The following is a 15,388-nucleotide window of genomic DNA, read 5'->3' on the forward strand; positions in this document are numbered from 1 at the left end:
CCACTGAGCACGTCAGAGGTCAAACCTCGGCCTGATCCAGGCGCAGGGAAGCGCCCCGGTGAAAGCCTGCCGGCCTGTGCCGAAACCATAGCGCTCCCGCAGCCTAGCGCAGCTTGTCTCTGCCTAAGATGGATGCTATTACAGCTGTACCGTAGCTAGGGAAAAATTGACTAGTACTGAGCATTCTCCTAATTAGAATCAGAACTACGTATTAGATCCGTGCAAGGCACTTCCATGCTACTCAGAATCCCCCTAGCTGAAGCAGTACAGGCATGTTCCACGGTTTCTGCGGTTCTCTCCCATGGGAAAAAACATGGCCACTGGGAGCTACTCTTGCCCTGCAAAGACCACAACTGTAGAGCTGTAAGGGTGAGATGGCTTAACGCTATTTAGACAGTGTGTGCCAAATCCATTTTGTAATTCAGCACAGCACTGTGTAATAGCACGGTCCTGTGACGCAGTAACATTTATTCCCCAGTCACGTTTCAGCCCATTACAGGTTAGGACACTGGTTCCCCTTCCTCGTTTGTTACTGCTTTTTAACTGACCTACAGAAAGATGTGATTCTTACAAGAACCGAAGAGTTGTGTCCCACAGTACTCAGTCCTTTCCCAGAGCTGACACCTTTCTAAAGAGAAAGTTCAACTAATTACATCCTTTGCAAGTTCCATGTGCTTCAGCTGTGCGGATTTAGACAGATACTGAATTTACTGCTGCTTCCCATACACCTCATCAAGAAAGTGTGTTCAGCTGCCTGGAATTCTGTTGTCTGAAATAGGGCTCCCTGTTGCTTTTAGAAGCAAACTGAAGTCATAAACCCTACAGTTTTCCACTGGGGAAAAAAAGGTTGCTATAGAAACCTATTGACAGAAGATAAAAATGTTCTAAGAAAAGAAAAGTAAGACTTACTAAATCAAGCTAAACCTTTAGCTTCCCTTTCCAGGTGCCCCATAAGAGAGGCCAGAGGTACGGCTCTGACTTTTGCCCTGCGCTGCGTCAGAAAACCTGCAGCCAGCCCGGCGGGCCCAAAGACCCACCCCAGGGAGGCAGGTTTGCAAGTCACGGCCAGGGAGTTTCTCCCTCCCCGCCCGGCTCCTCACGACACCCCTACGGCTCGGTAAAGCCGCACGTTCGGAGGTGACGCTACCCGGCCCTCACCGCCCACGGACGCCCCCACGTTTCCGACCGCTACAAAACGGCCACCGAGAGGCCGCTCGCCTACAGGACGGGCCCCCCGGCACGGAGCCACCGCCCCGCTCCCCAGCCGGCCTCTAGGCTTCAAATGGGAAAGGCGGCGCCGCGGCCAGACCCCGGCGCCCAGCTCCGGGCCGAGCACGGATCTCCGGGCGGCCCGGGGCGGCTGCCGGCCACAACACCTCACGGCCGCGCCGGCGGGCTGCGGGCGGCACCGCCGCTCCCTGCGCAGTTTGGCGCGGGGGGTTGTGGGTGACGTAGTCCCTGCCCCGCCATGGGCCGCTAGCAGTCTCTGGTCACCGGCTGCGCGATGGTCTTCGCAAGGCACTGTGGGCGTTGTAGGAACGGGCGCGCGAGCCAATCGGCGCCGTTATTTTGGAAGGGCGCGCTCGCGTGGCCCGCGCTCGCTGAGGCACGTGCTTTTCTTTTGCTTTTCCATTGGCCAAGAAGAGGGCGTGACCGTCGATCCGTACCTCCCCCGAGCCAATCGGAGAGAGCCATGTAGAGCGAGCCGTTCCCCGGAGGGCTGCGTCTGCTGCAGCCAGCAGTCGGTAGTTGGTCGTCAGCGCGGCCAGCGCATTGGTGGTGGCGGGGCGGTGGGCGGGGCGAGGAAGCCGGACTCGGAGCCCCTCGGCGGCGGCCCCTCAGGAGCCCGGCGGGATGGGACGGCGGGCGCGTCTCGGGCTGGTGCTGTTCCTTGCGGCGCTCTGGGCTGGAGGACTGGCCGTGGCCGGTTAGTACCACCGGTTAGAGCTCCACCTCTCCGCGTCCCGCTGGGCCTGAACTCTGCGGCGGCCTCGCCCCCCATGGCCTGCTGTGGGGGAGGCGGGGCGTGCTGCGGGCCCCCACACCGGCGCGCGGAGGCGGCGGCAACGGGGGAGGGGATCCTGTGTCCTCGCTGGGGCTTTGGGGTGCGTGGGGGCAGCGCCGTCCTTCTCGGGGCGCTGAGGCGGCGGAGGGCAGAGGAGAGGAAGGGAGCTGGGTTTCTGTCAGCTGCGTGGCCGCGAGTGGTGGGGGTGGCAGAGCCGGGCTCTCCGAGGGGCGGCGGCCCCAGTGCTCACCCTGTGCCTGCTGGCTTTGCCTAACGGGGGGCTGTTCGGTAGGCCTGATGGGGGTGAACACATTGTTTAGCCTGGCTGCTGCCTTTAAACAGCTCATTAGGAGCCTTCTTTGTAATGCTTGCTCTGCTCAAAACCGACATGAGACATTTTTTTCTTCCTTAGTACGCATATTTTTTTTTTCTGAGTAGCTCATAATGCTGATGTTACCGTTATCAGAACAGTTTTTGCATGCAAATATATAGAGAGCGTTTCTGGGGCCTGCATTATGTCGCTATAATACTTTTTTCCCTGCTTCTTTTGTTAATATGCAGCTTGGGCCTTGTGTGCTTCTCATGTTGTCATCTACTTCCTTTCCTGGGGTTTCTACCTCCCACACCCTTCTTTCCACCATGGGTGGGTGGGGGGAATGTGCAATGCATTTATTTATGTAGTGTTTCTAAAGCCAGAAAGCATTCCTTTAATAGACAACCTTATCCAGTGCTACTGGGGATCTGCTTTTAGGCTGTCAATGATATTTCAGGAAAGTAACAACATTTTCTTTAGAGGTAAGTTCTGTGGTTTGGGGATCGCTTTCATGTATGCAGTAGGAAGTTAAAATTCTAAGTTATGTTCCTGGAGTTCAGATTAGATATCAAGCACAGTTACGTGAGCTTTGTAGGTAGTGTTATAAGCCAGCAGAGCACTTCCCAAGGTGTAGAAAAGGTACATACAAGTTCTGTGAAGCCAGAGAGATGTACCCAGACTTTGAATGATGTGTTCCCGCTGATAGTGTATATAAAGAAAAAAGCTAAGGTGAGATGAGACTGTTCATGTCAGATGAACGATCTGTTGTATACATGGAAGTTAGGTGATAAAATTAAGGGCTGTTCAAGTGTGCATCTGTGGCTGTGCTAGCATGCAACTCTTCTGTCTTGACTGCTTTTCCACTATCACAAAGTTGTGTTTGTGAATATGAAGTTCTGATAGCTTAATTCAGCCTTTAAAAACCATGTTTCGAGTCAATTGAACTAATACAATTGGTAGGCACAAGAAAGCACACGGTACAGTACATGAAGGATTAAGAGCTATTGCCAAACTTAAATCACTACTGTGAGGTAAAACTGTTCATTAATATCCAGAACTAATTAGGAGAGGGTGTTTGGAGTCCAGCTTTTGGCAGCACATTATAACAGGAAGACCTTTCTTGCTCCAATTTTTGTCAAGAATGATTCTGAAAGAAAATGTCATCACTTCATTGATGTTTTGATTTCCTACGGTAGCATACCACTTTCTCTAGTAGAGTCTGGTACAAGCCTAGAGACTGTGTTAAATGCTTCCTTGAATACTTGTTCATTCCTGATGTCTGGTCTGGAAACAGTCATCTGGAATGTGAGTACATTGAAGGGGGCAGGGGGTTTAAGAAGGATGAGTAAAAATGATTCAAGTATTACATTTCCTGACTTCAGAAGAAGTTTTTAATGAGGATTTTTTTTTGTAGTTATTCTTTTACCTATAGCTTTAAACCCTAACTCTATAGTCATAAAATTTGCTTAAATACATTTATTGAAAACTTGAGGTGAATGCAAGAAAACTCAGGCCTAAAGAAATGGGCGCTATTTTTTTTTAAAGATATAGTATTAATACAGTTGAACATTGAACATTGGGGGCTGGGGAAAGAATATTAAGGAGTCCATGGGGAATTGGCAAAAGCAGCTAAAAAATGGTAATTGTGTGTGTTCCAGCTGAAGCTGGCTATCTTACGCTCATCACAGCAGCGATGGCCTTCTGCTGCTTCTGTTGATCATTCATTAAGAACATTGAAAAAAATCCTACTTTTTTTCTGATTGCCGATATTATTTGATTCTTGGGGGTTTTCCCCCTTGTTCACAGACTAAGAGAGAGAAATTCTCTCATTCTGCCTGAGGAGAGGAAGTGATTCTTCCTCTGACTATCCTGCACCTTCCATGGCTAACTTCAGTGACAGGCAGAGGCTTTCATGCTGTCTTATTAACTGGTAGGACAAATGAGCACAGTCGTATACTTGTAGGAAACTTCTGTACCTATTCTGTCAAAAGACAGAGCTCAACGACTTTCCCTGACCCTTCTGATTTTACTTACCTAACTGAAAAAAGTTCCCTAAACTTGTTGCCTGATAGGGAAACTCAATTCCTACAGAGGAACAGCTGGCGAGTAAGTTTTGTAAATAGTTAGCCAGCAATTCCAAGGTGACTGGAAAAAAGATTTGTACTCAGGGTGAGGGTTGACCTGTGTCTTAATCTTGTAGTTGCACTAAAGTGAATACACTGCACAGACTGTAGCTGGGATCAATTTCCTTGCTGCCAAGGATACTTTGCAACTAGTCTTGCTGAATAGATGCCACTTAAGGATTTTGCTTAATTCATTGCATGTTTTAGAGGTTCATGCAATAGGAATAGTATCTATGCTGTGGTCTGTTTCTGTGCTGAATTTAAGAGTTGAAAAATTGATGAGAAGCAATCTGAGGTAACTTCTTTTTCTTATGATTTCCCTTTTTCCTGCAAGAATAGAATAAACAGGTTTGCATTCTCTTTCAAAGTTTAACTAGTCACTTGCACAAAAAGGACATTGGAAGAAATAACTAAAACTACCACAGAAAATCTCTGATTGATGCTCTAAAGCAGCCATTGCCAAACCTTTTTTGTTCACGCACCCCTCTCAGTAAAAAAATTTTTGAGCATGCATGTTTAACTTATTGAAAAAATACATGTATGTACTACTGTACTAACATAATGTACATCATAAAACGTGCACAAAAAAGAAATAAAGGTGAAACAAACACCATATTAAGGAAATTTTTATTTATTACTGGTACAAAAAGTATTTTCTTCCTACACCCCCAGTGGGTTGGCTAGCACACCCCCTGGGGTGTACATACCCCACTTTGGAGATCACTGCTCTAGAGCATGCAAACGCTTACTAGTTGCTTTGTTGTAATAGTGTTTGAAGCTTGAAGAGCTTGGTAAAAACTGGAAGGAAACTGACTACAGTGATCAGTTAGGGCATTCATCAGAGTTTTGGGAGATTGCCAACTGCTTGCACTTACAGAATTTTTGGCTATTTCCTGAAGGTGAATGACCATTCTAATGTTGAAACTAATAGTATTTCTTGTCTGGTAGTAGCAGTCATTTAGCTTTATAGGCTGTCAGTTGATTTGTTCTTCTAATACAGCAAAGCTTTGGAACTGTTGGGCTCCCTCAGGCTAATGACATTCTTTTTGCTGAATCACACTGCATAGCTTTTCTTGTTTCTGCCCCTCTCTCCACAGTGCTCTCTTGAAAATGGTAATTCTCACAAAATGGTAGGATCTTTTTATCTAGCATAGGCTGCCAGAGTACTTTTGCTGTATTTAAATAGACTGATTGAACACTGGTCTCTCTAATTGAGGAAAAAATAATACATTTTAAAGCTGCTGTTAATTGTATAGGAATTGGTGGGTGGTTGAAACAAGTGTTTAGCTGTATGAAGTGCTCTGGAGTCCTAGCTGGGCATGAGAGCACCCAGCAGTGTCTGTGGGTCAGCACTGTTTGTAAGTGAAGCATTCTGTACAACGTTGTCAGCTGCCCGTTTCAGCCACAAGTATTTTTGCCTACTTTTTCCTTTTAATATATCATTGCATCTCCCTAATTTGTTTAACAAATGGTAGGATTAATTTCCAGTTGGCCTTTTCAGAAGGCATTTATAGAATTAGGCAGCCTTAGTAACAGACCCAAATTTTAAAAAAAAGTTTAGGTTTTTTAATTTAACTGTGGAAAAACAAACTAAACTATCAGCTTTAATCTCTGAAGCAGGTGCACAAACGTGACATCTGTGACTTTGTTCAGTAGTTGAGCCTTGACTAACAAGCTGTTCTTAGGTCAAACTGTGACCTTCTATAGATCTTTCATTAACACTTTCAGAATAGTTTTCTTGACTGTTTCTTAGAAGTAGACACACTTCTATGAGTAGCGGGTGCATATTAGTCAGCAGTTCTGTGAAATAACAAGGCTGCAAGTGATCCCTCCTCTAGTTACATTGTCGGTCATCGCTGCAACCTCATCTGCCTGACTTAAAAAGAAGTCCCAAAGCTAAGAACAGTTAAACTAATATTTTGTTGTTGCTTTAGTGCTGTTCTGGAACCACTGTTCTGAAAACAATTATTCAAGTACAACTTCTTAATAACAGAGCAGGTTCCTTCAGAGAGAATTTAAATGATGCAATAGAAATGAAATAGGTTTATTTACTTTCAAGGAAGAAGAGCAAACATTTAATGAGCTCTGCCTTATGTTGCTCCGATGTCTCTTGCCTTTCAATTTAGTAAAACTTTTGCTTTGCATGTGAAGTTACAATAAAATTGTTCTTTGATATGCGTGCATAGATAGTGTACCCTATTTATTTTTGACCTTGTGTAGTCTTTTGTTGTAAAGTCAACCTTCCACAAAGTACAATCAGTTAGTGAAACCTTTACCAAAAAGCTAGAATGGTCTAGTGCTTTCAGGCACGTAGGCTGATTTTGAGCAGACAAAACCAAACACCCTAACTGGTACAGCTGTTAAAAATAACATGTTTATTACTGTAGTACCAGCTACTGTATAAGTGCTTTGCATATATTACTAGCGGCATACAAGCTACTGGGTAGGTTAACTCTGTCTTAGTTTTCTCCCACTCCAGATGCCTGTCTGAATCTCTTGACAAGCTCTGGAGTTTGAAGTTGTAGGGGTGGCATTTAGTTTAAGATCAAAATTATTTAGGATAGTAGAATGTAATTTGTGGGAAACATGGTAACTTCAAATTTGTCTCATTGTTTCAAAATAGAAAGGACCAGCAAGTATCCTAAATGCATACATACTTTTACTGTATTTAAAAACCAACTGTTATATGGTGATCTGAAGTGTTGAATTTCAGCAGTAGAACTTCTTATGACTTACCGCAATCAGCCTTATCTGTTAGATTCCTCAAGCTGATAACCACTGTGGTCTCTGCCAAAAATGCAGCTAGCTTTGTTTTTTCTTATGCCTCTTTTGGTGTTTTTCCAAATTGGTGTTTGTTCTTATGCTGTCTTGGTTGCTACTTGGGGGGGTCTGTTTCATCTGGAGTGCTCTTTGCAGTCTCCACTAGTTTTTCTGAAGCCCTCTACATTGTTTCATTTTTGGACCTGTAGGGTACAGCTGCTTATCCACACTGACTGTTCCAGATCCTTTTTAATCCTGTGTCTGCTGGCAGTCAAACATTTTGAGCTTTACATCCTCTTCAGTGTGCTCAGCAGACTGTTATCTATTTGTCTCAGTTGCACTGTCAAACTTCTTATCACCTTAGTTTTGCAGCTTCACTTACGAGTCTTAGCATTTCTTCTTTATTTCTATTATGCTGTTACAGCTTAAAGTTGATCCTTATCTTTTTACTTAATTGTTCTAATCAAAGGTTATACTTCAAATAACAATGTGGAAATTGCTTTCTGGAATCTGGCTTCCAAGATTAGCCCTTTCATTGGAAATACACACAGTTGTTCTGTTACAGTAATAGTCTTCAAAACATGAACTCTGGTAAGACACTTTATTTGCACGAGGATGAAAAGTATGCAAGTTTTGCTTGCCTCAAATGCTTACAGAAAGTCTGCAGAGTTCTGTAAACTTCTGGAGAGTTTTGTTGTCATTCAGTTATTTGTGCAGGTAGTCTTCAATAGCTAACTGTAACATACTAAATGGCCTATCTCATGTACAGGGCACTAACTTCTATCAGTTTAGGTACTTTTTCTAGTCATAGTGCAGCTCTCAAGCCTGTCAATTCCTTACCACTGCTACAGGGCATTACACACCCCAGAGTCTCAGAAGGGGAGCAGGATTTTTAAATGTGGTAGGAGTTAGTGGCAGCTTTCCTTAGTCATCTGTTTATATTTTGAGCTTTTATTTTGGTTTAAGTGAATTGTGTACTGAAGAGAGGGAGGCCTGTAGCATCTTCTTTCAAAAGGGGGCAATGGGGGTTGTTTACCTAAATGAGGTGGTACCAGATACTGATGACTGGGAGCAGTAACATTTCAGCTGTGATAATTTTAGAGGCTTCCAGTCGAGATGATAGTGCAAACCAAGTTGTTCAAAGCACAGTGTGTAGCCCATTTAAGTTACAGGAACAAAGAAAATAAGAGACACAATTCTGTAAAACAATGGTAAAACTGTCATAAATAAGCTTTTCTGATTATGTTTTCTCTCCTTTTCACCTCTATGTCTTTAGGTCTCTGCCTAATAGCCTTTCTTCTTTACCATTTCTTCCCTTCCCAATCTTTCTAATCCAATATCATATTATAGCCCATTCAGACAAGAAAGATGACAGTTAAATAAGGCTTGCAGCTCTTGAACAGTATCTTAGAGACAAACTAATTTCTCACAGTTCTGAAGAGAGAGACATGCATATATAAAGGTTTGAATATGCTGGTCAGGAAAAATTAATTGGCATTTTATAAAGAACAATGTTTCATTGTAAGTGGGGTGGTATTAATGTAACTTTCTGGTTGCTACTGAAGCTGTTCACACTAAAGCTGATTTGGTGACTAAAAACCTTAGGTTCTATAGGCCCTATTCACTTGATGCGTACCTTTTTAAGTAGTTTAGTTGGACTGGAATAATTCAGACTGTGTAGTAATGTAGAGGATTGAGTTGGTTTTAAAAAAATAAAAAATAAAAATTCCACACTTTTTTCCAGTATTGGACACACAGTTGCGTTGGCATAATTTAAGGAAGAAGATCATGTGTGAAACATTTGATTCTTCCTGACAACACTAACAAGGTCTTTCTGAAGTGCATTAGTCAACTTAGTACACTAGAATATTTCAGAACCATGGTACAATATTACAGCTAAACTTATTTTTATTTTTGAGAAAATTACTCATGGAGAAGCTTTTTACTGACTTATAATATCTATTCTAGATGAAGAGGGAAGTCAAGATGAATCACTGGAGTCAAAGGTGAGAAAATAAGTTTCTAGTCACTCTGTTTTTCTTGTGGAGTGAGAGCAAAGATCTGAAATTCAGAACTAGGATTTGATTCCTTTTTAAACTGTTCTGTAGCTCTTGCTATCTCATTAATTTCTTCTGTGCTTTACCTTTGAAAAAAAAGGTTTTTTTCAGAGAACTGAAAGAGAGTCAATAAGAGCTGACAGTAGCTCAACTTACTTTTGATGCTACTGTTTAAACTTAGTATGTTAATTAATCATATCTTTGAAAAGTAATGGGGTTTTTTTGCCTGCTGCTGCTGTTCAGTTTCTAATCTTCTAAATTATGTGGCTGCTTTCCTTCAGACTTTATCTGCAGAGGACCAGGTAAAGGACCATTCCACAGGAACTCGCGTGGTAGCAGGTCAGATCTTCATTGAATCAGGGAAATCAGACTCTCAATCAGAGGATGAAGAGAACTTTCACAGTCAAGAGGAGGAGAAAGAGAATTTGCTGGAAGATTTGAACTCTCTAGAAATGTCAGATCTATTAAATAAGGATTTGGAAGATGCAGAAATACAGAGTCCAGGTAACTGCTCACAGACTTTTGAACAAGTGGCAAGAAAGATGCGTCTGAGTAACTTTGTCATGTTGATGAACACAAATAGTAATTTTGAACATATGAAATAACTAGTGTCTTAACCTTTCTGGAATGGAATGGTAATTGCTGCCTTTTTCTTTAGAAAGCAACATCAGAAAGTTTTCAAATATATTGTGATTGAAATTTTTTGAATTTATATTTTTAGATGCATTTGAAAGGGCTTTCCATAATTATTACTGTTTTCCATCTTCTTAGAAAGCTTTAACTATCAAATGGAGAAAGCCCTGATTTCTTCAAATAGGACTCAAGTATACATACTACACTGTGTGTATGTATACCAACCATAGAAGGAGAAATTGCATTAGTGTTTCAGCTTGCTGGCTGTTTGCCTGGAGAGTTAGTTGACAGAGAAGGAACAAATTGTGGTGCAAAGACAAGCTTCCGAGGATGGCATTGGGAGCCTTAGGGCAACATCTTTATTGCATGTAAACGTCAGTAAGTTTTTAAATATAGGTAAAACCTTATGTCCTTGTGCCCAAGTTCCCAGGAGATTCTAGTATTTCTTTTTTACTACTAATACAAATATAAATTTAATATGGCTTTTTGACTTGCAGTTAGTAGTGAATGGTAATTAGATGACACAATTGCGTACCCTAACCTAGATGACACAATTGAATACCCTAACCTATGCAGCAAAGACTTCCTTTTCACTTGCCCATAAAAAGGACTTCAACTCTTCAACTTCACTGAAAAAATATAGTTACATGGTAATATCAGTATTTGTCTATCTTCTCAACTAAGATTTGAATGTCAAAAGAAGGCAGGAGTTATGAAAAGAGCACCGTTATATACTAACTTTCACTGTTTTCTAATAAGCCTTCCTTATTAATGCAAAACTAGTATACATTTTGTAAAAACTCAGTAATAGGATTAAGTATTGCTGTTGATAGGTGTGGTGTTGTCCAGGAAAAAGGTATATAGCTTGCTGTCACAAAACGGTGAGCTAAGCATCATATTTAGTCAGTGCAGTCTATTTCAAAAGTAAACTTTAAGGTATTTTAATCTCATATTAGAAAGATCTAACCAGATGGCTTGCTCCCTGGCAACTAAGGTTTTTAACTACATCTGTCAAAATATTGCAAGTGACTTTCAAAAACCGTAAACTTAAGTCTTGCGCATTTTTTTGAACCTTTTATGAAGTAAATAAGTGATGTGGATAGAGGGTTACTGGTTTTATCTAAAAAGCAATTCTGAAGGAAAAGTACTTGTATTCTGGCAGGAAAAAAACTGCTAAAGGACAACTTTACTGGCAAACTTTTTTAACTGAGCAGGACAGAAATCTATCTCAGGTACAGATGTTTCATCTCTTGAACAAGTTACTGGTGACAAGACTGCATTAAGGGAGTTTAAAGCTTTTTCTAAATACAGTTTGGCTCCTGTGCATAGTCATGAGATTGCATGGAAAAAAATAATATTCTTCAAGTTTCCACATGTATTTTGCAGGATATTGAGCAGGAAAAAAATTTCATCTTCAGTAATTTAGAATTAGTATTACTAAGGCTTTTAACCTTCTAAGAAGTTGTCCTGCTCTCTTCTGATTAGTGAGGAGGTCTTGTGTGTAAAGAAAATTGTATTTTCTGGTTATTTATCTTTTGTGTTGTATGTCTTAGTAACAATCACGTTCCATACTAACAGTTTTGCTGAAAACTACCAGGCAATTCCTGCTGCATTTGTTTTCCTATTTGGAGGAATCTTACAGTAATGTAACCAATATTTATAAGTAATCTGTACTTGAGTTTCCTGCAGCATAGAGTATGAGATAAGAGATAAGTAAGTAAGGACAAAATATAATGATAAAATACCATTTACTTTATTCAGAAATACTAAAACACGTAAATTGCTACTTGCACACTCAATTTGACAAAAAGTAATTTATCCTCTGCGGAAATTATTTGCCTGTTTGTATTTATCATTCCTTAAGTACATGATAAAATAACTGTGGTGAGCATTTTATCCTGTGATCACATTGCTGTGTTGCTTTATGGGTTAGTATTTGTTACTATCTGGAGGGATAAACAGCATTATGATTGAATTTAGAATTAAAAAAAGGCAAGGGGGAGGACTGGGGCAGAGTAATGTCATAGCTTTAGTGTACAGCTAACTGTCATGCAGAGCACTGCATAAATGGTTTGTGTTCAATTGCTTTCAATGCAGGAGACGAGGTACTAAACAATGCAAGTAAAACTTCAGGTTCTCAGGTAGTGTTAGTATCCTGGACCTGGAGTTTGTTCAAATGACAGTAATAAGAGGTCCCATCAGTTGTAGTAATACGTACCCTTAGCATGAGTTTGTGCATTACTCTGTGGTTAACAGATGTCTAAAATTATTCCAGGCTAATTGCATCTAGACACATTATTTTTGAATGCAATTTCTGAAAACTTTTTTCCTTGTGTGTTATGGGATAATTAACTTGGAGTGGTGTGGTGGAACATCTGCCAAGGAATCAAATTATGAAGAGCAATTTGAACAGGCTAACTAATCCTGGAGAGTTCCTTATGCTTCAAAAAATCAACATGAAATTTTTAAGTTAGTATGGTCTCTAGGCCTTACAATTATAGACCCTAGAAAAAAGAACTAGAAAAAAGAACAAGCTTTCTTTATAACCACAAGAATTACAAACTTAACTTGAAAAAGCACCATATAATTGACATTCTCAATTGCATGACTTTGCAAATGTCTTGAAATGAAGCTGAACTGACATTTTCAATTGCATGACTTTGCAAATGTCTTAAAATTAAGCTGAACTCATCTGCTGGATTTAGCTTAGTGAAAGAGAAAAACCTTTATAAAAGGCTAATTGAAATAATTTCATTTTCAAAAAACAAAGATAATTCTTAGTCTTCATAGAAGATTGATTTTTATTTAAAAATACTGCAGTGTTGGAATCATAACATTTGAAATTCTAACGCATGAGAAATGATAAATCATGCTGTTTAAAGTAATTTTGAATGCAACTTAAATATATTGGTGAAGTCAAAGTTTTCAATGTATGTATATGCAACAATAGAAAATGACTGAACTCATAGTGATTTTATTTAGGTCTTTTCTTACAGTTTTATGTTCTAAGTGTACTCCTTGCAGATATTCAAGTAATTTCAGTATCACATTTGGCAATGTGAGTGGTTCTGTCATGATTACTTCTAACCCTGAGGCTAAAATTAATATATGTGCTGGAATGCACTTTGAGCGTAGTGTTTTGCATGAGGAAGGGAGTTCAGAGAAAAGAAAGTGAAAGGAAGGGCTGTTTATTTTGGTAGTTAATAAAAATGCAACTGAGATTTGCCTTCTCCAATCTAAACAAAAATACTTTCTTTGCTTAGAACTATGAAGGTATGTGGTTTCTTATATTCCTGTTTTATTTCCTAATTAAAAATAAGAATAATTTTTTTCAAGTGCTATTTAGAAAAATAATTGCTTTTTCAGGCTTTTGTAAATTAGAAATTTTACTGAAAACTTGATTAAATGCAGTTCATAGAAATTAAAGCCAACGTAGGAGGGCTTTCCTATATGTAGTAGATGACTTTTATTTGTGGAATAAAGGAAAGCAGTCTAATTCCTGGGTATGTATTTTCAGTTTTGACAGCTATTGGAGGCACTGCAGATGGTGAACCTTGCCACTTCCCCTTTTTGTTTATGGAGAAGGAGTATGCAGAGTGCACTGCAGACGGGAGGGAAGATGGCAGACTTTGGTGTGCAACAACCTATGATTACAAGAAAGATCAAAAGTGGGGCTTCTGTGAAAGTAAGTACCCTGATGTCTTGTTCTTGTCCAAGGAATGCTTTCTTAAGCTAGTGTTTTCAGTCCTCTTAATGCCCTTTATTTCAGGGTGTAGAAGTCCCTGTCATATATTAATGGCGACTTTATACTGTGATACACAAGTAATTATAAAGGCAAAGTTCTCATAATGGAAAATATTATAATGCAAATGCCACTTCCCAAAGCTATTTGGGAAATCTTGCAGTGAAGACATCTATAAAACTCTTAGTTTCTGAGGCTGTAGGAGTATAGGGGTTTGACAGTGTTTCCTGTTATACTCACTGATTTGTTGCACAAAGACAACCCTTCTCTAGGAAATGTTCTCTTGAAGGAGGAACCTTTCTTCCTAGCACAGCTTGCTTTGGAGCAATGAAAAGAATATTTTAACAGCAAAGTTGTATGTGAGATACTTCACATGAGAAGAAACTGCCTACCAAGATATCCAACACCTCCTTCAGACAGCTTTTTGTAATTGCTTGGGTTGTTTATTGGTCTTCAGAAACATATTTCTGGCTGTATTTTCCCTTTAGAACCAATAGGAATTTTGAGAGAATACCCTTGAGCTTTGTAATTGGAGCTCTTAATGTACTCTTTTCTTTTTTTTTCTTTTTTTTTTTTTTAGCTGAAGAGCAGTCCAATAAGAGAAGGCAGATGCAAGAAGCTGAGGATGTTTATCAGACCGGAATGAAAATCCTTAACGAAAGCAGTAAAAAGGCTCAGAAGAAAGAGTAAGTCTACCTCTTCCACCCCCACAAGAGAAGGATGACAAGGCTCGTCACTCCGTCTTAACTGAAAAATAACTTAAATGAGTTGACCTGGGACTTTGCACTTTGTTGGACTTAGCATCAAACTATGCAGTGATAGTACTAAAAATAAATAGTAATTTCAGGTTATTTGGAAAAACAAATTCATGCCTGCTTTCTTCTGAATCCACTAAAAATTGTATAATATTAATTTCTGAAGAGTGGATGTTGTCAAAACATTGACTTAATACAAGATGGTGCTGCAGTTTTCTAGCTAAAATTTACATGTGGCAACTGCCCACAAAAAACTGAGAACATGATACAAGATAATTGTCCTTTTTCAAATGTTTCTTACAGTATGGTTCTCATTCTGCTTCAAAGATGAAGTGGGAAAAATCAGCACTTCTTGTCCTGCTCTGTTTTTGTTCCTGCTTTCTGATGTTTTCGGTCACCATAAAAATAGTATTAAACTTAACCTCAACAAAACTTTAGTAATTAACATTGTATGACAGAAAAAGGTAATGCTTGTAGATGAAACCAAAAAAAAAGAATTAAATGAGTGTTCTGTTCATTCTGGTCTGTTTACTTTCTACTCTGTATATATCAAATTACTGATGAAATAGTTGTCAGCTTACCACTACAATTAAGAATAGCTATGTTAATTTAGAACTCCCTGGTACTCATGTTGACAACTTCATCAGTAAGTGGTGACTTCAGGCTGCTGATTATTATGTGAGCACTATTACCACGTTGAAATAGTTTGTGGAGATAAGGGAGCGTATTTCTAATTTATGTATCGGGGAAACTGAAGCACAGCTAGAGGTTGTCCATCACACCTTGGCAAAGACAAAGGGAGACAGTATCTGTTAGACTTTGACTAGTATTCTTTTGTATAAAATAGTGTAGGAATTGTAAAACAATATTAGATCTTAGTTCTCTTGAACACCTTATGCTTTCTTAGAAGATGAAATTATGTGAGGAATCAAGTGTGCCTCAGCCTGTCCTAAAGAAAGAAAACAAGTCTAAGAATAGAAAGGAGAGGTAAAGAAAAATC

General features: G+C 40.0%; 1 protein-coding gene across 2 annotated transcripts in view; it reads left to right on the top strand.

The window, feature by feature from the left end:
• Nucleotides 1-1,854: 1,854 nt before the first annotated feature.
• SEL1L (SEL1L adaptor subunit of SYVN1 ubiquitin ligase) overlaps nucleotides 1,855-15,388 on the top strand; it is a 37,425-nt gene continuing 23,891 nt past the window's right edge. For both annotated transcript variants that reach the window (XM_059819607.1, XM_059819608.1), the window contains exons 1-5: nucleotides 1,855-1,927; nucleotides 9,170-9,207; nucleotides 9,540-9,762; nucleotides 13,409-13,576; nucleotides 14,214-14,319. In XM_059819607.1, the coding sequence (XP_059675590.1) occupies nucleotides 1,855-1,927; nucleotides 9,170-9,207; nucleotides 9,540-9,762; nucleotides 13,409-13,576; nucleotides 14,214-14,319 (608 nt within the window). The remainder of the gene's footprint in view (nucleotides 1,928-9,169; nucleotides 9,208-9,539; nucleotides 9,763-13,408; nucleotides 13,577-14,213; nucleotides 14,320-15,388) is intronic.

Source organism: Gavia stellata, chromosome 7, assembly GCF_030936135.1.
Source record: "Gavia stellata isolate bGavSte3 chromosome 7, bGavSte3.hap2, whole genome shotgun sequence".
Classification (NCBI taxonomy): domain Eukaryota; kingdom Metazoa; phylum Chordata; class Aves; order Gaviiformes; family Gaviidae; genus Gavia; species Gavia stellata.